This window comes from Cebus imitator, unplaced genomic scaffold (genome assembly GCF_001604975.1).
Source record: "Cebus imitator isolate Cc_AM_T3 unplaced genomic scaffold, Cebus_imitator-1.0 Scaffold190, whole genome shotgun sequence".
Lineage (NCBI taxonomy): Eukaryota > Metazoa > Chordata > Mammalia > Primates > Cebidae > Cebus > Cebus imitator.
Window position 1 is genome coordinate 1195605 of NW_016107505.1, and position 24508 is coordinate 1220112.

General features: G+C 58.2%; 1 protein-coding gene across 5 annotated transcripts; it reads right to left on the reverse strand.

The window, feature by feature from the left end:
* Positions 1–580: 580 nt before the first annotated feature.
* Positions 581–22624, reverse strand: ZNF787 (zinc finger protein 787). 5 transcript variants are annotated; one of them, XM_017546618.2, is made up of 3 exons: positions 22215–22624; positions 6566–6654; positions 581–2322 (listed from the first exon to the last, which is right to left on the reverse strand). In XM_017546618.2, exons 2-3 carry the CDS (start codon positions 6642–6644, stop codon positions 1247–1249), a joined length of 1155 nt encoding a protein of 384 aa, XP_017402107.1. In that variant the 5' UTR covers positions 6645–6654; positions 22215–22624; the 3' UTR covers positions 581–1246. The 5 variants fall into 5 exon arrangements, with proteins under 5 accessions (XP_017402107.1, XP_037600939.1, XP_017402108.1 ...); XM_037745011.1 differs by lacking the exon at positions 22215–22624 and adding an exon at positions 20141–21536; XM_017546619.2 differs by lacking the exon at positions 22215–22624 and adding an exon at positions 16723–16936.
* Positions 22625–24508: the final 1884 nt, after the last annotated feature.

Below are 24508 nucleotides of genomic sequence, written 5' to 3' on the forward strand. Positions count from 1 at the left end.
GCAGAGATGCTCCATGTGACCCAGTCCCGCAGGCATGCACAGTGCCTGAAGTGCCCTAAGCGCTGGGCTGGACTGTGGCATCCCTGCCCTCCCCCGAAGGCACTGGTTGGCTTGTCCCCTGCAGCAGAGACAGCTGAGCACACCCTCCTCCCGTGGGGGTGTCCTGTCCCAGGCGGTCCCCCTCTCCCAGCCTTCTTGGCAAGTAGAGGCAACTGCAGGACAGCCCCCACACAGGCCCAGGCACGGAGATGTGCGCCTTATGCAGGCCGAGCCTTCCTGGAGGCAGGTTAGGGGTGGGAGTCCACAGGCTAGGAGAGCAGAGGAAGCTGGCTGCCCCTGTGTAAGAGCGCAGCTCAGGCTGTGGGGCTCCTTCCACAACAGCGAGCAGACATGGCCGCAACCACGACCCATTCGCAAAGGGCTTCCAAGCCCTGTGAACGCTGCCACTGCAGCGAGGATACTCGGGCCAGGCTGCTCCTGCCCGGTGCTCTCCATGGGACCCTCCCACCACTCTGCTGCTGCTGCTGCCCCAGCAGAAGTCTCTGTTTACTCCTCCCAAACTCAAAAACCACGCCGAGGGGACGTTTGGATAGTGCCATTTATTGATCTACCCCCGCTTCCTCCACCAGGCCTACCCAGGCCAGGGACAAATGGGCACCCGCCCCTGCGGGGCTTCGCTGGGCACAGGGGCAGCCTGTGCTACTGGAATCCAGGAGGAAAAGGAACGACTTGAGCTCTAAGAAACGATGGGACCCAGAGGGTAGGAAAAAAAATAAAGGATTTTGGGGGAGGAGGCGGGGGGAGTCAAAAGGTGGGCTGATTTAAAGAAAATTCTAAAAAGGGGCCCCTATTTCCCTTCCCTCTCTGGGAACCTCTAAACTGCAAAGGGCCTGATTTCTCCCTTCCTTGCAGCACCCTGCCCCCGGGGTGGAGAAGGAAAAAGGCCTTGCTGTTTGAGACCCTGGCTGCTACAGTTCTTGCCAATGTCCGTCTCTGGCTCACAAGCCGAGAACTTAGGGAGGGCGGGCCAGGCTGAGGGGGCAGAGTGTCAAGGCGGAGAAGTGAACTGGCCCTGACACCCCCGGTGCCCACGTGGACAGTGAGGGGGCAAAGGGACGGGGACCCCGGACACCCGCCGCGGGGTCCATCGCACCCTTGACCACCTCTCCCTGGGTCTCCTGGTCTTGCACATGGTGGTCATTCCCGCCAAGCCCGAGGGGCCCTGCCCGCCCCCGGGCCCCCATCCCTACCGGCCCTCCCCAGCGCGGCACTCAGGGCACCGCCCACCCACACCCTCCTCTTCCTCCTCCTCGTCGTCGTCGTCCTCCCCGCCGGCCTGGTAGTAGCTCTGTCCGCAGCTGCTGCAGACCGCGGGCGCGCCCACCGCGTGGATCCTCTTGTGTCTGCGGAGCGCGGCGCCCTGCACGAAGCCCTCCCCGCACTCCACGCAGATGTGCGCCGGCTCCTCGCCACCCGCCGCCCCGAGCCCGTCCCCGTGCTGCGCCCGCTGGTGCGCCAGGAGCCCGGCCCCGTGCCCGAAGCCCTTCCCACACTCCAGGCACACGTACGGCTTGGGGGCCGGGGCGCGCCGTGAGCGGGGCCCCGCGGCCTTGGCCCCCGCACCTGCCATGGCTGCCGCTGCGGCCGCGGCCCCCTCACCCGGCGCGCCCACCACGATGATGCCCTCGCCGTCGCCCACCGGGATGGCGATCTCGCCGTCCGCCGCCTCCTCGGGCCCCTTGGCCCGGCGCACGCTGGCCGCCAGCACCTTAGCTGCCACGCCGGGCCCCGACAGCTCGGGGTGCAGCCGCAGGTGGCGCGCGAGGCTCTTGGGCTGGCTGAAGCCGCGGCCGCAGCGCGGGCACACAAAGGGCTTGAGGCCGCTGTGCGAGCGCCGGTGCTTGGCCAGGCTCTTGCTCTGCGTGAAGCTGCGGCCGCAGTCGGGGCAGGTGTAGGGCTTCTCGCCCGTGTGGATGCGCTGGTGCTGCATGAGGTTGGAGCTCCAGCTGAAGCGCTTGCCACACTCCAGGCAGGCGTAGGGCTTCTCGCCCGTGTGGATGCGCCGGTGCTGCACCAGGTGAGAGCTCTGCGAGAAGGTCTTGCCGCAGTCAGCACAGGCGTTGGGCCGCTCACCCGTGTGCGTGCGCTGGTGCCGTGTCAGCTTGGACCAGTGGCTGAAGCTCTTGCCACACTCGTTGCAGATGTAGGGGGCGGGCGGCCGCGGCCGGGGAGGGGGGCCGGCTGGGGGTGCGGACTGGGGCGGGGACAGCTTGGTGGGAGGCCAGCTGGGGACGTCGTCATCATCCATGATAAGGATGTCCACTGCAAGGCAACACGGTAGGAGGGGTGGGTCAGGCAAGGGCTCCACCCAGGCCTCGGCTGCCTCGCTCACCACGGGGCTTTTCCAGGCTCGCCCTGGCGCGGGACCCGCCCTTTTACTAGATACTTATTACCCCTCTCCCCAACTAAGAGTTAAGACACTTGGTTTACCCCCAAGTTCTAGAACAATGCCCTCAACATAGAAGGCCCAGTCTGTACACAACCAGTCAACATAAGAGGGGAGGGCTGGGGATCCACACAGGGCTCCCAGGAAAGGACCCTGGGACCCAAAGCACCCGCCTGGACGCAGGGGTACAGGATGAGGAAGGCCAGGGCCAAAGGCTAAGCTGGACAGAGGCCGCAGGGCTTGAGTGCAGCCCTGGACACATGGCCTGAGCCAGATGGTGGGTTCGGCACCCTGCACTGGTGCCCTCAGGGGAGTGGTGATGTCAGGAAGACAGTCCTGGTTACAGGTGGAGTGGGCAGGGGCAGTGCACAGGGAACGGGATTGGACGCCAGCATGAAAGCCCTGCCTCACAGCCCGAGTACAACCCCGCTCTGCAGCCTCCACTGGAGGCTCTCGCCAGCCCCCGATCGGGGGGCTCCTGTCTGCTTTGGCAGCACTTATGCACACTGACGACACCCTCATGCAGCCAGCAAGGCCTTTCCTGCTCTGCACTAGGCCTGCGGGGGTGGGGAGGGGTGCCTCCCCAACTCCTTGCTCCTCAGAAGGGTCTGTGTGCAGCTTCTGCATTTGCTCTCCCTGCAGGGCCTAGTCCAGACCTACAGAATCAGGTGCAGGGGGCCCCAACAGGTCAACCTCTCACCCCCATAGACACCCCAGGTGTACCCCAGAGTTTCTTCAAAGCATGAATCACAACGTTCTCACTAATTACCTCACTATACACTGTAAGCTCCTAAATCTATCCCAGCACACAGAGCCCAGACCATCTCGGACACCAAGCTGGCAAACACACGAGGAAGGACCGTGACATCCCCTGCATGACACACTTCCACGTCCATCAAGTCCTCATCGGGGAGCCATGGAACTAAGCCTTTACCAGGAGAAATAGAGGCACTAGGAAGTTGAGTCACAGCCCACAGCCACACAACTGCAAAGTGGCAATCCCCAGAAGCACGTTAGCAGTGTGGGTCCAAGAAACGGCCGCCCACCGCTACATCCCCCACCCCCCACACAGCACACCCTACACTTGCCACAAAGTGGGATCCTGCAACCAGCAGCATCGGCACCACAGAAAACATACTGAAAATGCTTACGAACAGCCGGGTGTGGTGGTTCTCCCCTGTAATGCCCACCTTTGGGAGACCAAGGTGGGCAGATCACTTAAGGCCAGGAGTTCGAGACCAGCCTGGCCAACGTGGTGAAACCACATCTCCACTAAAAATATAAAAATTTGCCAGGTGTCGTGGTCCACACTTATAATCCCAGCTACTCGGGAGGCTGATGCAGGAGAATGGCTTGAACCCAGGGCGTGGAGGTGCAGTGAGCTGAAATCGTGCCACTGTACTCCAGCCTGGGTGGCAGAGCCAGATTCTCACACACAAAAAACCTGCTTATGCTCAGGCCTCATCCAGACCCACTGTTTGAGAAACTCCCTGGACCGGGGCCTGTGCTTCAGCAAGCCGCCCGGTGATTCTGATGCCAGCTTCTGTGTGAGAATCACTATTCCAAGTAGAGAGTACTCCAATATAGCTCTTCAATCACCTGGGGCAGAAGAAAAAACTCCAGGTGAAGTCAGGAAGCAGGGAACCTTCTGGAGAGAGCATGGAGCCCCTGCACTGCCAACATGAATCAAGAAATTTAAGTTATAAGCACATTACTTAAAAGACGTAGAATTAACTCGCATCAGAAGCTATTTGCCCCGGGGCAGTCAGTGAAGGGGACAGAAAGGGACAGGTAGGAAAGAGATTTGGTTATCACTGTAAACTCAGTCATACTATCCGAACCTTCCAAGTGCTGCTACGCTTTAAACTCACTTTGTTTTCAAGGTTGTGAAGAAAGTATAGCAAGGCTCCCTGGGAACTCGGCTGTCGTGAAGACGTGAATTCTGAACGCAACCCTTGTGACACAGTGGCAGGTGAGTCAGGGGCACTGGGGCAGGCATGCTGTGCGTGCAGAGTGGGGAGGAGAGCACATGGGAGCCACGTCCTCACCTCCCATTAGAGCTGTGACTCATAAAGCAATTACCCGAGCTCCTTACCCAGGAACAGGGTGAAACCCAGAGTTCGTGAAGGGGCTCCTTACTCTAAAGGCAAGCTGGGAGTAGGGGAGGACAGGAGGTGGGAACTGTTTCCTGCTTCAGCCCATGGGCAACGTGGCTTCTCTACAGGTGTCTGTACACTGCTTTAAGTAAGCAGGGTTAAATGGACAGGGTTTAATTACTTAAAAGAAGGCAGGGCTCTTTTACAGCTTGCAGATTCCTGGGCTCTGGCACATTTTCCCACACTGCACCTCAGGGAAGCCAGGAGGAACCCGAGTGTCAGAGGGACAGGCCACTTCTGACAAGTCTGCGTCTGCACTGAGCACGAGCCAGGACAGGCCACTCCGCTTCCTGCAGCTGCGACGGCAGCCTCCCCCTCACTGAAGCGAAGACGCTAACAGCTCTCTCCACCTCACAGCACCATCTGTAAAGGGATTCAACAGGTTCCCAGAAAGAGAAGAGCACATTGAGGAGCAGAGAGTTCTCACTCCATTAAAAAAATAAGTAACCAGGAAGGCCAGGACCACTCTGCAGGTGGCCACATTTACCCTTGGGGGGGGGGAGGGACGGGAGTGTCCCCAGACGCCTAGCCCTGGGCTAAATGTGTTCCACGGATTACCACGTTTAATCCACGACCGACACCATCACTGCGCTTCCATCACTGACTGAAGGACTCAGCTCAGGTCCCGAGGGCATGGGGGGGGGGCCCTCAACTCCACATTACCCAAAGCAGGACCTCTGCCCCGGGGAGCTGCAGTTTCATTAGAGGTTAACCTTCCAGCACAACAGGGGCAGCCAGTAACACATCCAACGCAGAGCTGGAGAGCTCACCACCTAAGACAAACCCTGGGCTGGGCAGGGGTCTCCTCCCTGTCCCAGCGGCACCCAGCACCCCAACTGTACACACTGCTTTTGCTGCTTTTCTTTTTTTGAGATGGAGTCTCACTCTGCCTCCCAGTTTGGAGTGCAGTGACGATCTCGGCTCGTTCTAAACCAGGGGCCCCCTTTGGCATCAGGGATGGGCTTTGTGGAAGACGGTTTTTCCACAGACAGGGCAGGGAGGTAGCGGGGAGATCCATCCACGGATCTCAGAAATCTCTGGAAAAGTGCCTGAGGTGCTTTACAAAATCCATCCCCAGCTTCACCGTGGTCTTTCTCTGGGGCTGGGAGGCTCTGCCGCCTGTCTGTCTTTCTACATGGCGTCTCCCCCGCACGCTGCATCCACACGTTGCCGTGTGAACTGTGGCTGCGTGATGTCCACAAGGCCTGCAGCCTGCCAGATGGAAAGTATTTCCTCTCTGGCCCTCTATGGAGAGGTCTGCTGAGCCCGGGCCAGCGTGGGGCCTGCTGTGCTTACACAACCATAAGACGCAGCCACACCTTATTCTGCAGGTCTCACGGGAGGCACGCAGCCGCCGTGGACGGGAGGGAGGCCGGGAGGTGTCAGCGGCCATAGTGGGGTCGTTGTGGGGCCTTGGCGAGCAAACCTGGGCCCCACGTAGCCCACAAATGAGTTTTGCACAACCCAAATAATACTATACTAAACAATACACGTTGACAATGTCCAAAATGTGAAGGATTTCACAAAACCCAAACTGGCCTCTCTGCCTGAAAAGTCAGTGTCGGCCCGTGGGTTCCCCAAACTCCTGTGCCACCCCTGGTCTAGAGTTTCCTGCCAGGGAAGGTCACAGGGCTGTCCAAAAATCACAATGGAGGGTCCAGGCTCTAAGAAGGGAAAGGGGGCATCCTCAACAAACGGGGGTGCTGCCAGGCTGGGGGCAAGGAGAGGAAGTCAGGCAAAGAGGGTGGCCCCCAGGGGTCTCCACGATCATCCAGCGGAAAGGAAACTGGGAGCCACAACCCCAGCCCCCCCGCCTCGACAGCTAGGAGTGCAAGGATCAGTCAGGGGTCAGGCGCTGTCATGGCCCCCCTCACCCCCAGTGAGAGAAAAACGGGTAAAAAGAAGGCTTCCTCCCACCTGGAGGCAAAGGAAGCCAGGGCCAGCTGGGAACTAAGCTGCTCACCTGGATTCTCATGACTGGCCATCTGCTGGTCCTCAGAGTCCAGCGGCCCCGGAGACCACGCCTCTTCCCGCAGCTCCATGTCTGGGTCCCTGTGAGAAGGGGACGAGATGGAAGGACAGAGGTTACAGGATGCCAGGCTACACCAAGGGCCTGGCAGACCCGGGCATGGCAGGCACAGGGCCTGGCAGACAAGGCATGCAACACCTAACCAAGGACGGCGGGAAATGGGCCGGAGCTGACCTGCCTGCTCCCCACTGAGGGCCCACCAAGGCCAAGGAAAGGACTCAGGGACACACACAGGCTGCAGCTACTGCCACTTCCCGTCCAGCTCCACCACTCCCAGCCAGACCTGGGGCTGGCAACCCCACCTTCTGCCTCAGTCTCCCCACTGGCAAGACGGAGAATGTGTTCTGGCAACTGTCCACAAGACAGTGTCCATGCGACGCTCACGCCAACCCAGAGGGGACCAGAGTTCCCACACACAGCAGGAACAGGGCAGCAGGCGTGTGAGGGTCTCAACACGAAACCAACCCCAGCCACACACTGAGGGTCTCCACACACCACCAACCCCAGCCACTCACTGAGGGTCTCCAAACACCACAGCAACCCGTCCACACACCATGAGGGTCTCCACGCACCACACCAACCTGAGCCCCACACACACGCAGCTAAAGCGGGCAGCAGAGCCTGGGCCACGTGCACGAGCTGTCGAAGGAGTTCATGCCTCTTCTCCCTTTTACAACAGGCTCCCTGACCAGGCACGGTGGCTCCCACCTGTCACGCCAGCACTTTGGGAGGCCAAGGGAAGTGGATCAGTGGAGGTCAGCAATTCGACACCAGCCTAGCCAACATGGCAAAACCCCATCTCTACTGAAAATACTAAAATTAGCTCAGCATGGTGGCACATGCCTGTGATCCGCTTCTCAGGAGGCTAAGGCAGGAGAACTGCTTAAACCCAGGAGGCGGAAGTTGTAGTGAGCCAAGATCACACTCCAGCCTGGGTGACAGATCAAGAGTCTGTCTCAAAAATTAAACTTAACAGAAAAACAAAATGAAACCAGCTGTGAGGCAGCCCTTCCCCCACCCTCCCACCCCGCACCCCACACCCTCCAGCAGGTGCAGAGGGAACCTGAACTCTGGCACAGATCAGGGCCTGGCAGGGCCACGACCAGCATGCCCTCCCAGCTTTCCAAACACAGGCCAGGGTTTCATAAACTAGGAGCGCCTCAGCAAAACTCCATGGGGCGGACACACAGGGCTGCCAATTTCCACAGCCAAATAAGGGCAATTTAAAAAAATGTCCTGCCTGCCAAAGGCAGCGTGTTTAGAGCTGCTCACCAGTCCCAGAGCTCTTTGTTCCCTCTCCACGGCTTCACTTGACCAGCCTAAAACAAAACAGCTCCTGCATCCCACAGTAGGGCTCTGGGGCTCGGCCCACCGAATCCCAGCACCTGCGGGAGACAGGGCTGCAGCAGCCCGGCCTCTCAAGGGAGCCTCCTGCAGGAGCCATGAGAAACCTGCCTGAGGAGCCACAGCCTCCCAATGCCAGGTCCAGCGCTCATACCCCAGGGCCCACACTTCATTAAAAACAGCTTCACTGACCTCTGACTCCCTTCCACAACACTCCACACTTAAAGAGTACGACGCAATCATATTTAGTACGTTCAGTTTCACAGCCATCACCACATCAACTTTACAACAGCCACGAAAGAGACCCCGTGCAGGGCAGTCATCCGCATTCCCCGGCCAGGCCGCCCTGCATTCTCTGAACCCCCTTCTGTCCCTCTGTACTGGCTGCCATGTGCCCTGCCCAGGAAAGGGGCAGCACCTGTCCCTCCGTGTCTGTCCTCTCCCACAAGCGTGGCGCTGCGGCGTGCCAGGTGATTCGCTCCTGTCTCGGGCTGAACCCCACCCTGTGTGCAGCTGGCCACAGTGCGCCACGCACCCACGCATCGCTGGTGGACTACTATGGGCCTTGTGAACACTCCAGGTCAACACTGGTGTCCATCTGTATATTCCTGTGGATGCTCATTTCTGTCTCTGTGGGGAGGAGACCCACAGGCCCGAGCCCCCAAGGGTTTTCAATTCTGTGTTTGATCAGAGCTGTGCACTGAGGTGGAGGTGGGCACAAGGCTTGACCAGCCATGAGCAGCCTGTTCCCCAGTGTCACTTCACTCCCAGGCGGGCAGGACTCCCTCCTCGCAACAACCTGAACACCAGAAGAGAAACCCAGGCCAGGCCCCTAGGCTGAATGCTCTCGGTTCTGAGGAAGTCTCAGCCTGCACCCATCGCCTCTCATTCAGGGTGGGGTCTGCAGACCAGCGTGTGGGAACGGGGCGGGGGGCGGGGGGTCCACTGGAGCACTGGCAGAACCCACCTGAACCGAGTTTCTCAGCACTATCCGGGTGCAGAAGGGACCCAGCCCCACTGCTGGGTGCTGTCCACCCACCACTGAGGAAGAAGGTGAGAGTCGGATGAGAACTCAGAACGTGTTCCATCACGTAAATTCATGTGCACAGATCTGCTGTGTAGGTCACTTGGCAGCCCTGGGCCACCCCATCCCACAGTTCCAGGCTCTGCTCTAGACAGCTGACCAACTGTGAATCAGGGTCCCCACAGCCCTCGGGGTAGGTCTGACCGCTGTCCCCATTACACAGATGAGGACACGGAGTCCCAACATCTCAGTGGGGAAAGGAGAAGGGAAAGGCAGGGCGCAGAGGCACAGTTGACACACAGACCATCAGGCCCCAAGTCTCTGCTAGAACCACCCACCCCTACATTCCCTGCTGATGCTCTACTCAAATCCCACGCAGGATCCTGCCGGCCGCACTCTCCAGGGTCCTCATTTACTGAGCGCCTGTGAGGACCAGGAGACACGGGGTCACCAGGAAAGATGAAAGTCACTGGAACACATGGAGTCACTGGGAGCCACAAAGGTCACCAAGAGACACGGAGTGACCAGGACGGTCTAAGTCCTGCCCCCAAGGCTCCCAGACAGCAGGAAGGAAGCACATCAGGAGGGGGCCAGGGGAAGGAAGGGACAGGCAGCTCTGATAGGGAGGCTGAGGGGGCCCTCAGAAAGGAGGCACCCGGAAGCAGGCCCTGGATGGGGGCGTGAAGAGGAGTCCGGGACAAGCTGGGTGCTGCAGAAGAGGCTGCAGCTGCTGTGGGACGGTTCCTGCCAGGAGGACTGCGAGGCCTCTGAAGCACAGGGGATCCCTGAGAGGTGGGCACTGTTCTGATGCTTGTCTCACAGATGTGGAACTTGAGGCTGCAGGGCCAGACCCTCGGGTTCCCTGCAGCACATGAAGAGCAGCGCTGGTGGCAGCACCAGGAGCAGGGTCTGTGCAAGCACAGAGCCCCAGGGACTCCCAGGAGATTCAGGGCTTCAGAAGCAGGAGGCACTAAAGGTGGCCCTCCCCGCTGCCTCCTCTGGACTCTATGTGAGGCCCCCCTCCTCAGGGTCCCCACCCGCCTGCTCTTCTCTTCCTAATCCTGCTACTCTGCCACTCTCCATGTCCGCTTAGCTGGCCTGTCCTCCCGGGCTCCTGTGATGTCGGTGCCCACTCTGACACCTATGGGTCCCTAGCACCCAGGGCAGCACCAGGCACGGGCAGGTGAGCACACCAACAGATGGGTCTGGGCAAAGCATATGCTGGAGACCCGACTCGGCAAATGCCAACACCCAGTCCCTTGCCAGACCCACTCAGGAAAAGGTGAGACCCACACGGAAGGACAGGCTGACCTCCCCTCACACACTCGCGCAGGCTCTGGGTCCCTGGGATGGAAGCGTTCAGGCTAAACTGCTGTGAACATGCACCCAGCCCCTGCTCAGGCTGGCTCTGCCTTTCCAGAGGCTGGGAAAGCCCACATCGCAGGAAATGCTTCTTGCAGAGAGCTGCCAAGACAGTGAGGTTCCGAAAGGGGTAACCAGGGGGAACCTATCAAACCCGCAGCGGGAATGGACAGAGATGGACAGAGTCACCCCTCCTCCACGGGAGCCAGCAGGGAATGGTGGCTGGCACACCTCATACTCCCAGCATCAAGAGTGAGTGATTGGCCGGGTGCGGGGGCTCATGCCTGTAATCCCAGCACTTTGGGAGGCCGAGGTGGGTGGATCACCTGAGGTCAGGACTTCAAGACCAGCCTGGCCATCATGGTGAAACCCCATCTTTAAGTGAGTGACCTCAACCTTTTTATGTTCATGTTCCTAATATTTTAATAACAGGCAATTATGTCTTCATCAAGAGGAAAGGCCTAAAGGGGTGTTCTGGACAGCCACTGGGCTACGAATCGGGACTGGGAGGTGGCTGCGTGCTAGGGGGCCAGCCAGTGAAAACGCCAGACAGAACAGGTCACCCCAGGGCAGCCCCAAATGCACGTGGCCAACAGCAGGTGCAAGAAGGGGGCTCTGCCTCCCCATTCCTTCCCGACAGCAGGTGAAACCCCACATGCAACACACCCTCCATGTAGAGGAAGAGGACGCCTCATCACCAGCACTGGGGAGCTGAGGCTGAGAGACACCTGTGCAAACCAAGCCTGAGCTCTCTCAGCCTCCCCACATATTTCAGAAACCTGTTCACTACTGTTCAGTCGCTACTCTTGGGCATGGAAGCCCTCAGGCCTAACCGCTTCGGGGATCTTCAGGTTCCCAAGTCTCCTATGTGCCTGCAAAAATAACATTCGAGAGCTTTCTCCTGTTATTCTGTTTCATGCCAACCTAATTCGCAGATGCTGCCAGAGACCCCAGGAGGGGAGAGGAGTTCGGCCTCCCTAGATGGGTCAGAAAATTGTATGCATCTCAAGACTACACACCACAGACCATAAAAATGCCTCAGGACTTCCAGTGCAAGAAAAAGAAAAAAAAGAAATTTAAAAAAAAAAAAACGCCTCAGGGCCTCAGAGAAACTCACACACGGCTGAACGGGCCAGCCACTTTGGAAAACAGTCTGCTGATTCTTCAAATGATTAAACAGCGATATCCTGTTTTTCTTTCTGAGACGGAGTCTCATTTTGCTGCCAGGCTGGAGTGCAGTGGCCCAATCTCGGCTCACTACAACCTCTGCCCCATGGGTTCAAGCAACTTTCGTGCCTCAGCCTCCCGGGTAGCTGGGATTACAGGTGTGCGCCACCACATCCAGCTAATTTTTTATTTTAAAAGAGACAGGGTTTCACCTGCTTGGCCAGCCGGATCTCACTCCTGACCTCAAGTGATTTGACCACCTCGGCCTTCGAAAGTGCTGGGATTACAGGCAGAGCCACCGCGCCTGGCCTAAACAGTACTCACTATCTTGTGACCCAGCAATTCCACTCCTAGTTATACCCAAGAGAAATGCAAACACAGGACCACGCAAGAAGCCACATACAAATCCTCACAACAGGACCACTCATCAAGGCCAAGGCGACAGTGGACAGACGCTGACGGCTGCAGAGGATTCCATGTGACACAGTACTGAGCAAGCACGGGGACGCGTGAGGAGACAGCAGGCAGAGGGCAGCTGCTGCGGGAGGGCCTGGGAGGGGAGTGACTGACAGGGGCACCAGGTTTCTTTTGGGGGCTGACGAAATGTTCAGGATTTATTAGAGACAGAGAGAGATGGAGTCTCGCTTTGTGCCCCAGGCTGGAAGGCAGTGGCACAATGTTGGCTCACCGCAACCTCTGCCTCCCAGGTTTAAGCGATTCTCCTGCCTCGGCCTCCTGAGTCACTGGGATTACAGGCACCCACCACCACGCCCGGCTAATTTTTGTATTTTTAGTAGAGATGGGGTTTCACCATGTTGGCCAGACTGGTCTTGAACTCCTGACCTCAGGTGATCCACCTGCCTTGGCCTCCCAAAGTGCTGGGAGTATACAGGTGTGAACCACCGTGACAAGCCTCAGATTCAGGAATTACATAGTGGTGACGATCACACAACTTTGTGAATATATTAAAAACCACTGAATTGTGCACTTTAAAAAAGCAAACGTTGATCATGGTGTGATCTCAGATAACTGCACTCCAGCCCAGGCCCGGGCCACAGAGACTCCGTCTCAAAAAAAAAAAGTGGTGTAATACATGAATTGATGAATTGTACCTCTGTTAGAAAGTAAACTTTAAAAAAACCTACAGGCCTTCTAATTACAACACCCTAAACATTAAAAATGCCTAAGAATCAGCACTGTGGGAAAGGTTAAAAAAAAAGCACAAGGAAAACAGTTCAGAGAACAGTGTGCAACCAGGGGCTGAGCAGGTGGGAGGGGCCGCCCCTGCCTCCTCTTCTGGGGGAAACCTGTTTGCCAAGTGGTGATAATGTGCTTCCAGTGAAACTCTATCACATAACTCAATAAAAGCAGGGACTTCCCAACTCAGAGCCGTCCCCTGGCCTCCACCCGAGGCCAGCTTCCTGCAGGGCTAAGGCCTTGGCGGGCTGTGGATGGGGGAGGTGGGAGGGGCTGTCCTCTACACCCCTCCTCTCCACCACACAGCGGCCTGCCGGGCGGCCAGCAGGGATCACCTCTCACTCATCAGGGACCTGCAGCAAGCCAGCACAGGGCATGGAGCATGGTTCCAGCCGTGGTGATGGGCGGGGGAGTCAGGGGAGGGAGTGGGGGGATGGGGGGTGGGCAGTTTACAGAGGCGGAGGGGGTGACCCTGGGTAGGGTGCATTGGGCTACAAACTGCCCTCCAGATGCCTTTTACATGTTCAAATGGCCACACTTTAAATGACAGCCATATACCTACATGAAAAGTGGTCTTGTTTCCCTCTTGGTGCAAAAAGCCTAAAACATGTGCTATCTGGCCCACTGCAGGGAAAGCTTGCTGACCCTGATGTAAAGAAATGAGAGCGCCAGGGTTTGGGGCACCCTTTTTAGGCCACAGCCAGGTGGAGGAGGGGAGGGAGGGGCAGCCTACAGGGAGGCCCCGCCTGGGGCTCCGTGCTACGCAGCTGCTGCTCTGGAATTCCGAGGGCACAAGGGCACACGCTGGGGGCTCATAGCTTGGGCTTGGGGGCTCTGAACCCACCCATGGGTGAAATGCCAGATACAAAACACCCTGGCAGACCCAGAGACCTCCAGGAAAGGAAGATGCTTTTTTCCTGCCTTTTTGCAAAAGGGCCCACAAATTCCATAGCCAGAGGGGCCGGGGGCAGCTGAGGAGGCGTAAGGGGCCAGAGCTCAGGGTGCTCTTCTAAGAGGGAAGAAAGGCCGCACTGTAGTGACTTGGAAGAGTCCTGACCTGGGACAGGCCCATGCTCTCTGCATCCAAACTCCCTCTACGAGGAGCACCAACCAGGGAGACAGGAAACAAATCATCTGGGCGACAGCAACACGCGATCATGGTACCGTCCCTGGCGTAGTCAGCACTCTGAGAAGAGGCACTTACTTAAGCCTCAGCTGCCTCGTCTGCAAAGCGGGGACGGGAAGGGCAGGTGCCCTGCAGGGCTGTGTGGGACTGAGTGGAGGCCTCTGAGTGCTCGTCAGGGTTACGTCGACGAGCAGTGCAGTTCTGGTAACCGGTAACTCAACGCGACCCAGTTCTCTTCCTCTGCCACCCCTCCAAGCACGCACTCAGCCCTTGCGGAGGCCTGTGTCCCAGGACCTCATGGCAGGGGAACGGAACCGTCATCTGCAGAGGTGAGTGACAGGAGAGGCGGGGGCACCACAAGAGGCAGGGACCTGAGGCAGCTCCTGACCCAGCTCTCAGGGTCCACGCTAGCTCCCTACGAGAAGGCCCCCCACTTGCTCTCAGGGAAGCCCTGGGCTATTTAAGGCATCTATCGGAAGGCTTGGAATTTAACATCTTCTGAAACAGAGGGTCCCAGCCTCCCTGCCTGCCGCCTCCCAGGCTCTCCTTGCCTCCAAAGGTGCTCACCTGGCTCTGACCTCCACCCCTGAGAGGAAGCACTGGCAGGGGTGCCTTCTCCTGGCCCCTAGCCCTTGAGAGATCCAATTAGCACAAATGATTGTTATTATTGTTGTTATTAGGGCCCGCCCACCCTCTGGAGGCCTGCCTGCCAATTATACCCTTTCTTCTGCTGCCAGTCTCACCCCCTCCTCCCCCGAGCTCTGGGAAGCAACTCCTCCTGGCCGTCCATGACCCTCCCAGCCCAGACCCTTCTCCGGGCACCCACCTGCTTTCTGCCCCACCCCAACCCCCGCCCAGCCTCTTACTCCTTCCCCTCTACCTGCAGCCTGGAGCAGCCAACCACCTCCTTTCCTTCCCCCACTCATCCTCTTACCACTCAGCTCTCAAACACCCTCTCTGACTTTCCACCAAATCCTGTGGCTCCTTCTCACCCTGACTCCATGGCTGCTTTGCAGGGCAGGGGAGGAGCCCTGGGATTCGCAGACCGGCCATCCCCCCACCCCACCCCTCCAGCACAAGGGCTTCTGCCCGTTCCTCCCTCCCACCCGTCCACCCTCACTCTCTCCTCCCAGTTCCCTCTCTCAGGGCTTTGGCTCCCTCCCACCAGGATCCTGGCTCCCACGCTGCCTCTTGGAAGTACCCTCCCCACACCACACCAACTAATCTTCCTAAAGTCACTCAGTTCAAACAACCAATTAGAACCTGGGCAAAGGATCTGAGTAGGCATTCCTCCAAAGAAAGACAACTATGTGGCAGGCACATGGAAGGGTGTCCTCATGAGCTGTGTGGGAGAGACGGCTCCCTGGCCCAAATCCGCAGGGAGTCACCGCCTCACACCCACTGTGCCGGAGGAGGGAAAACAGAAAACAGCAAGTGCCGATGAGGACAAGGAGAAGCGGGCCTCCACTGCTGGGGCAAGGGCACAGCAGGTGCACCGCTGCCGTGGGAAACAGCGGTTCCTCAAAAGGTGACGCCCAGAACTCCCATCAGAACCAGCAATTCCACTCCTAGGTATGCTTTCTCCACCCAAGAGAAAATCAATCCACACAAAAATCCGTCCACAAATGATCATAGAAGCATTAGGCATAACGACCAAAATGTAGAGACGACCCAGATGTCCATACGGATGAACTAATGATGGTCCATCCGTGACCAGCAGGGAACGCAACTCAGCCTTAACAGGCGTGGAGCTCCACTGCAGGCGTGGAGCTCCGCTGCAGCCGTGATGACCCTCGAACCCGGCATGCTGGGTAAAAGGAGGCAGACGCAAAGCAGTGCAGGGTTCTATTTATACACCTGCCCACAAGAGGCACACCCCGGGAAAGAAAGCAGATCAGCGCTTCCCAGAGACCTGGACACAGAGAGGGTTACAGTGAGGGAGGGAGGGCTGCTGAAGAGCATGGCGTTGCTTTTTGGTATGAAGAACACGTTCTAAAATCAATTGACTACGGTGATGGCTGCACAGATCACTGAATATGCTAAAAACCACTGAGCTGTATACTTTTTTTTCTGACACAGAGTCTCACTCTGTCGCCTAGGCTGGAGTGCAGCGGCACATTCTCAGCTCACTGTGACCTCCCCTCCCAGATTCAAGCGATTCTCCTGTCTCAGCCCCTGCCTCCCAATAACAAACCACAGGTGCATACCACCATACCCGGCTAATTTTTTCTATTTTTCGTATGGATGGGGTTTCATCATGTTAGCCAAGCTAGTCTCGAACTCCTGACCTCAGGTGATCCGCCTACCTCGGTCTCCCAAAGTGCTGGGATTACAGGCATGAGCCACCGTGCCCGGCCCTGAGCTGTATACTTTGTTTGTTTTGAGACAGTCTGGCTCTCTAGCCCAGCCTGGAGTGCAATAGCATGATCTAGGTTCACTGCAACCTCTACGTTCTAGGTTCAAACGATTCACCTGCCTCAGCTCCTGGGTAGCTGGGACTACTTTTAAAGGGCAAATTGTACACTATGGGAATCATATCTTAATAAAACTGTTCGCATTAACAAAAAACAATTCGGTTCACCACCTCCTTGCCCAAACCGCTGCCCTGCCCCTCATTCCAAATTCCAGGTTCCTCCCCAGGCACTGCAGGGCCCGATCTGGCTCAGGCATCTGTACAAACCCCTGATTCCAGCCCACCCAGACCTCCTGTCCCCTGCCCAGCTCCTGACACACCAACAGGCTTGCTCCTGGCCAGGCCCGGTGTTCCTCTCTAGGGACCCCTCCATCCCCCCGGCTCCTCCACCTGCCTTGCTTGGTCTCATGTTTCAAGGGTCTGCTCAAATGCCAGCCTCTCCGAGGCCCATGCCCCACCTTTCCCAGGCCAGGGCTGACTTCCTGGCCAGTGAGCATCTTCTGTCACCACGTCATGAGCGTCCCGTCTATTGATATGTCCTTCCTCAAGCTCTGCATCTGCTCCTGGGTGCGACGCTCCCTAAGGGCGGGTGCCAGGGGTGCCCAGCACCAGCTTCCGCAGTCCCCATGGCTGCTTCGAGAACCAACACTGCCGCCCGGCCCCTCCCAGAGCCCCCTCCGGTTCGCCTCCCCCTATGCTCCTGGGGAGACGCCCACAGCGTAACCCCTCCACTCCCCCACCAGCCCCTTCATCCCTCACTCCTGCCTGGAAAACCTCATTCTTCTTCCCTCCTGCACCTCCGCCTGGCTCCCCAAGCTAGGCCACATCCCAAATCAGGCCCTCATTTCCTCAGTCCCGGGATGTCTCCGTGACACGGCTGAGATCCCAGGCCTACCATTCCTGAGGGTGCTGGGGAAAGTGCCAGGCACCCTCTCCTGGTACATTCTATAGTGACTGATCTGCGGAGACCTTGCCCTTCCTCTGAGCCGGTTTTGGCAGGTCACATTCTCCTGGAGCGCAGCCTGCACCTCCCTCGGGCAGGGCTCAGGGCACAGAGCTCAGCCATCCCCTGCTCTGGCTCTCCCCGCCCTCTCCTCTGGAGGGCGGCTCCTAGCGTCTATTTCACTGCTTTCTTCTTTTCCAGCCGCCTCACACCCAGGCTCCTGCAGCCTCCCACCCGCACCACCCACACCTGCCCCATCAGAGCCGCCTTCCTCGGATGCACCAGCACAGCCACGGCAGAGCCACTCACAGCCCCAGAGGGCCAGAGAGAGGGACTCCCAGACCCACTGGACCCTTCATCTACCCTCAGGTGCAGCCCCTGGGGGGACTGTGCCTGCAGACCTGCAGATCCCTACGGATCTCAGGGCAGGCGAGTAGGTAACCAAGAAGTCTTTAAAAGACAAAAGTTTTCAGGCCAAAAGTCCCCACACACCTACAAGGTACACTATGGACTCTGGTGACAAGGCAGTGGTGTCCATGTAGGTTCATCCACTGTAACAAACGCACTGCCCTGGAGTGGGAGTTGATGGGGGTGGGGTCAGGGGGAGGCTGTAGGGGGTGGGAGCAGGGGGATATGGGAAGTCTGTGCACCTTCCTGTCAATTTAAAACAAAAAAAGCCCCTAGTCACTACTCAGGTAGCTGAGGAGGCAGGATCACTGAAGCCCAGGCATTCAAGACCAGCCTGCGTAACACAGCAAGACCCTATCTCTTAAATACACACATATATATGAAATAAAAAACAACCCTTTCTATGAAAACACACAAAACCACACCCATGGAGCACCTTACATTCTGTCACCCCTCAGCGGGACCAAAGGGGCAGGCTGGCCGTTTTACAGATAGGTGTGGACTCCCCACCAGGCCATCTGCACAGCCCCTTCCTCCCACCTTGAGGGCATCTGCTTGGCCCATCTGCCAAGGCTTAGCACCCACAGCAAGGAAGGTGCTTGGAAGGAAGCCTTCCCAGACTCCTCCCTTCCCTCAGCTCTGTCCTCTCTTATCCAGCAACAGATCACAAACATCAACTGCAGGTTAAATCCCAGGTCCTGGGTGCAGGGTGCCCTAAGCACAAAAGCTCTGATCCGGGCCCTACAGTGACGCCGTGAGAGACAGTGTGAGGCCATAAGGCCAGCACAGGGGCAAGACGACAATCACTCTGGGCAGGCCAGGGTCGGATCCGGCCCCCCAGGAACCAGCCACATGACCTGGGCAAGGTGCTTGGGCTATGCATCCCTCCTGAGATGACATGTGTCAAGCACTCCCCCAAAAGCCAGATGCTGAGGCACCCAGTACGTACCACTTATCACTGTGGTCACCTGAGTCGCCGGACGCCAAAGGCACCTTGTTTCCCTCTAACTCCTGGGACACTGCCATTTGTTCCCTTTTAATGCCCACCACTATGGATGGTCCTGGGTCCCCAGGGGGATCCGCATCCTACTCACCCCCACGGCACCTACAGCAGGTCCTCATCAGCCCCACAGGGCATCCAGCGGACCATGCACATGAGAACCCTGCGCACAGCAGCCTCAGGAATCCAGGCTCTGACTGGCCTGACCCTGGCTGAGACCAGGACCACTTCTGGTGCATCTCTGGGGCCCAGCATCACCCACTCCAAGGCCTGGCACTACTGAGGCCCTGAAACAGGGGGCCCAGATGGGATCCCCATTTAGCACAAGACAGACGTCTGTGTTCTGTGAGCCCGAAGGGAGAAGGCTCAGGCCAAGGCAGAGGCGGAACCAGGAACACTTCACTAAGGAGGGCCCCAGGGTGCCAAGTCCCCTGCAGGAACACACGGGCCCCAGGCCACCCCAACTGGGCTCAGAGCTTGGGCTGGTTTCTTGGCAGCAGTAAGGCGACAGCTCTGGGCTCCGGGACAGGTCCACTGGCACTGGTGTTGTGACTGCCCCAACTCCACACCCACCTTGCTCTCCCTGATGCTGGGTGAGTGAGGTCTCCTTGGTGGCTGCATGGGTCTCAGCACTCAATTTCCGTGCCACTTCTGCTTCTCCCACCATGCTGGCTTCCCCAGAAGCAGCCAGCAGCCCTCACAGAGAGCACACCCCCCTGGGCAGAGAGTCCAGCGCGCCCAAGCCAACAACTAACACCTACAGGACCTGAGGACAGCCTTTGTTCCCCCAAGCCCCAGCCTGGAGCGAAGGGGGAGGTCATGGCGGTCAAGGGCCTGCGCTTGGCAATCACCCGTAGACTCGGGTTCTGAAGCTGCTGAGGGCCTTGGGCTAACAAGTGCAAGCCAGAGCCTCCATCCCGAGCCTCCATCCCATCCCCCTAAAACGGGGGTGACCACCTCCATCCCAGGGCCTTGAGAATTTAGGACAGTGAGGACCGGGCACTAGGCCAGGTTCCGGCAAAGTGTTCACCAGTAAGTGTTGAATCTGTAGCTGCTCATACTACAGAGGCCCCAGCACAGTCCTCACTAGGCTGCAGACCTCAGGATGCCCCAGAGGACGCATGAACGAGGTTTGGAAAGGCCTGTGGGACGTGCCTGAGGATGGATATCCTGAGGGCTGTGTGTGCCTAGTAACGAAAGACCTCCCATGGCAGCCAAGCAGCAGCTGGTGGCCTTGAGCCATGACTGCTGCCATTCCCTACCCAGAGCCCCGGTCATCCTCCCTTAAGTACCAGCCTCTGGAAGCCAATCCCTCCTTCCTTCCTATCCTTCAATACACACACCCTCCCCTGCACCACTCACCCCTCCCTCTATGCTGAGAGCTCCCAGGACCCCTCTGGCAAATCTCCCCCACCCCTCTGCTTGGTGTGAGTGGGTGAAGGTGTCTCCCTCGAGGGTCTGGGCTGTGCTGGGACAGGGACTGTAGGATTCCTGCCAGGCTGCCCAGCACTGAGCACGACTGTACCTTGCGCTTGCATTGGGGTGGGGGGCTTGAGACTCTGCTCTTCACCCAGGCTGGGCCAGGCACCTCATCTGGGCCCTCACAGGACAGTGTTGTGCCAAGACCACGCATAACCCCATGCCCAGCATGGGGCCTGGCCAGTGCGGCAGCCTGGATGGATTACGTTTATTCAGGGAATGGCCTTGCTCTCCTTTTTTAAGCAACTGAAGGGAAATTAAACCTGGGAAAAGGGAAGTGACATGTCCAAGGTCACAGAAGTGGAAGAGACAGAGCCAAGGCCAGGGCCCAGGAACCCCTGGCTCCAGAGCCCTTTCCATGTATTTCACACACATCTGTTGAGGTCTGCTCTGGCTCTAAAATAAAAGCATTAAGAACCTTTCCGATGAGGTCAATACTATTATTACCACCCTCACTCTGTCCCGGTGGGAAGACACTCGTCCAAGTTACTCGTCCAAGGCCACAGAGGTGAGTGGTGGGGCTAGGACTTGAACCCAGGCCTGCCTGGTCCCTGTGCTCTTGGGGAACACAACGCAGTGCCTGCACAAACTCTGGCAATGCGCCAGGGAGGGGCCAGGCAGGGTGATGAGCCCTTTCCATCCCTCAGCTCTGCTGAAGCTTGGATGGATGGATAAGAGGTGAGATAAGCAAACAGGAATCTGATCTGTATGTTGTCTGGGGCCGAGGCAGGAGGACCACAGGGGAACTGCGCAGAGGCAGGCAGGTGAATGTCAGCTGGGTTTAGCCAAAGAGGCTTACAGTCTTACAGAGGAGCTAAGCCAGGATCAACGCAACTGTGCTTCCCGGGGCCGGGGCCAATCAGATCCCCAAATGGGTCGTAAGCACTGCCCAACATGGGGCCTGGCACCAGGAAACCGCAAAAAGCAGACCAAGTCATTCCTTCCCTAAAGCCCTGCCCATCCCCCAGACCCAGCTGAAGACAACATGCCTTCCCTGGCTCACACAGCCCCCAGGCCTCTCTATCGGGGGTCTGGTGACCTGGGGTGGCGACTCTGCTGCTCAGGTCTCAGTCTCTGCCCGCAAATCCGACTCCAGGCCCTTGTTATCTCCCTGCACCCTGTCTCTAGTGCCAGCCACAGGGTCTGGCTGCGACTGAAAAAGCTTCTGCCTCCACTCACTCCTGCCTTCTGTGTCTGTGGGTCACTTTTCTGTCCGATTCTGCAGGTCCCAGGGGCACTCGTCCACATGAATTGGGGTCATCTCCCTGAACTGGGAGTCGGGGTGGGGTGTCAGAGGGGCGGGGTTCCACCCTGATCCCCTCGACACCGGCGAGGGAGGCCTCAGGAATCGCCAACTGGTCCAGTCCCTGCCTTCGCCCTGTCCCGTGGGCCACGCGGTGGCTGACCTTGGCCCAGTCACTTCCCCCCCTGGGGACGCGCTTCCTGCCCGCCTGCCGCGCAAGGGCGAATGAATGGGCCTCCCGCCGGCCAGAATCCCCGTAATTACCCGCCTGATCAAAGGCCGCGCGCAGCCCGCCCGGGGCAGCAACGGGACCCGGGCTGACTCGAAAAGAGGAAGGAAGGGCTGGTGGGGGGGCCGAGGGCTGAGACCGTGCCCTCAAGGCCGCGGTATCCGGCCAGACCAGCCCGGCCCGCGCGGCCCCTTCCCCCACCCGGGCCTTAACTTCCCTCAGGAGTCGCCACCACTTCCGGCCACGACCGGCGGAGTTGGGACGTGGTGGGGACGGACAGCGCCCCCGACCCCGAGGGCCCGCAGAAAAGGGACCCCCACCAAGGCCCCCGGCCCCAGCCAGCGCACGCGCGCGCGCGCCCCGGCCCCGGCCCCGCGCACGCGCGCCACCCCCTCCAGCCCCGCTCGCCGCCCGCGGGCCGCCAGGGCACGCGTCCCCTCCCAACGCCTTCGGCGCGCACGCGCACTCCCCCCGCCCGCGTCACCCCGGCCGCGCGCCCACTCACGCCCCCCCAGCAGCGCGCACGCGCGCCCGCCGCCCAGTCGCGCTCGCCCTCCCGTCTCCCCACCCACCCCCAGACCAAGCCCAGCTTCCCGAAGCGCGGGCCCACCCTGCCTCCAGTGCACAGCCCTCGCCCCCGCCCCTCACCTCCTCGGTCCCGGGGCCGCCGCGCGTCACTCCTCTTCCTCTCTCCTGCCTCGCGGATAGTGGCAGCGGCGGCAGCGGCGACTCAGACCCTGGGGTCAGGGGGACGGGCGCCCAGGCCGGAAGTGACCTTCCCGGCCGCTTCCGCCCGCGCGGCTTCCCCCCCCCCCCGCCCCGGGCCACCACCCTGTCCTTGCCGCTCTAGGAAGGCGAGCCCGCTACCCCGGCCGCCGCCCCCAGCTCTATGGTGCCCGGCGGGCGCCTGAGGGAGCCACTTCCGGACGCGTCTAGGACACAAGTCCTCCGTCCATGCTCTATGGCGCCCCGCGCCGAGGGGCTTCGGCCCCGCCCCCTTCCTGGACAGGAGATGCAGGCTGGGCCCGTTAGGCGGAGACTTCCGGGTGTCGAGGGCGGCGCCCCCCCGCCCCCCAAGCCCGGGCTCCTCGCGCCTGCGCGGCCGTCTCCCCGCGCTTGCCTTGCGGAGAGTGTAAAGTGGCGGAGAGGGACGCTCGTGCCAACTCGGGTCCTCCTGCCGTCTCTATCATGGTAACCCCTTCTATGCCGCCGCTCCTCCCGGTGGCCCGAGTCCAGGTGCCCAAAGGGCTCCGTCCCCTGCGACCCCGGATTCCTTAGTTACTGGATGGAGAGTGCTGCGCTTCAGGTGCCATAGCCTCAGTTTCCTCCTTTCTGAAGTAATAAAAATACACTGTGCGCCTCCAAGTGCTTCACATGCGCTAGGTCCTCATCCTAACTAAGGCCTCGGGATAGGTCCTGTCCCCATTTTGCAGATGAGGAGTCAGATCACCTAACGAAAGTCACACACACGGAATACCAGAGCCCGGGCCCGAACCCGTGGAGTTTGTCTCCAAATTCGTGTATTTAACCCTTGACTGTACACAGTGCCTGCTGTCACAGCAGCTGAGAATCCACCACTTCCTCGTGTTAAGTAGCCACCTAGTAAGCACGCACTGGATGTCAGCTGTTACTGTTAGTATTCTTTCAAAAAACACACATTTTAAAATCATTGTCCAAACGGTGGTGTCCTTGCAGGCGAGTCCTTCTGGTCCCTCCTCTGTTCTGTACTTGGCCGACTCTCACCTAAGTGAGAGTGGCAGATGACTTATCGTTTATAATTGTTTTATTATCATCCTTATTGAGAATCAGAAATATAGGAAGCTACAGTTCACTTGTGGAATAACACCTTTCTCAGCCTCAATTTCTCATCTGTGAAATGGGAAAAAGTAAGATCACATGTGAGGTAGTATGTGTAAAAGCTGCTAAGTTCATTATTGGCCTTGAAGTAAACTCACGCAAATGTTAGTGGTCCTTATTACTTATTAGTGTTATTTAAAGTCTATTGCTGGCGGCCACTGTGTAACCTCAAATCTCAGTCAGCATCAGTCATAAGATGTGCATTATTGATTTAATAGCATCTTTCTGTGGTGTGGGGGCAACAGTGCTGTATTAAATTTGTGTGTCAATAGGAAGATGTCTGAGTCCCTCGTTGAAGTATCACAAAGGTAAATTTTTAAATATACCTTAGATCATAAGGAAGTGTGGCCAGGCATGGCGGCTCACGCCTGTAATCTCAGCATTTTGGGAAGCTGAGGTGGATGGATCACTTGAGGTCAGGTGTTCGAGACCAGCCTGACCAACATGGTGAAACCCAGTCACTACTAAAAATACAAAAATTAGATGAGTGTGGTAGCACTCACCTGTATCACAGCTACTCGGGAGGCTGAGGCAGGAGAATCACTTCAAGTTTGCAGTGAGCTGAGATCACCCCACTGCATTCCAGCCTGGGCAACAGAATGAGACTCTGTCTCAGAAAAAGAAAAAAAAAAAAAAAAACGAAAAAAAAAAAAAAAAAAAAAAAGAACAGAAGGAAGTGCTGTTACAATAGAAACAAGTTATTAAGGGTACGAACTGTACATGAGGAAAACTGTGTGCAGGAAAAGCTGCGTGCTTCTGCTCCTCTGAATCAGATCATTCAGTGGGTGTCCTGCAATGACTTGGTTGTTGGGAGGGACAGCCTCCTCCCTCTCCCAGATCATACCCCTTCTTCACTGGTCAAACTGACAACGGCGAGATCTGGAACAGCTACATTGGCACCTCAGATGGAAGCCAACACTGAGAATGGAGGAGAAACAAGATAGAAGGAGCCAGCTAGACACTGCATGGCTCCGTGAAAGAGGCTCCCTGCCAGCTGAGACCTTACGGGAGAGAAATCACGTTCACACTCACTGAAACCATTGGTAATTCTGAGTCTCTCTCTTAAGACAACCAAACCAATACCA

Coding starts and splice junctions, on each gene's coding strand:
- ZNF787 (XM_037745010.1), bottom strand. CDS start 14,904: ATGGCCGGTCTGCGAATCCCAGGGCTCCTCCCCTGCCCTGCAAAGCAG. Junction 6,655..14,785: donor GGGTGTTTGAGAGCTGAGTG/GTAAGAGGATGA, acceptor CCCTTCTCACAG/GGACCCAGACATGGAGCTGC. Junction 2,323..6,565: donor GGCCAGTCATGAGAATCCAG/GTGAGCAGCTTA, acceptor GTTGCCTTGCAG/TGGACATCCTTATCATGGAT.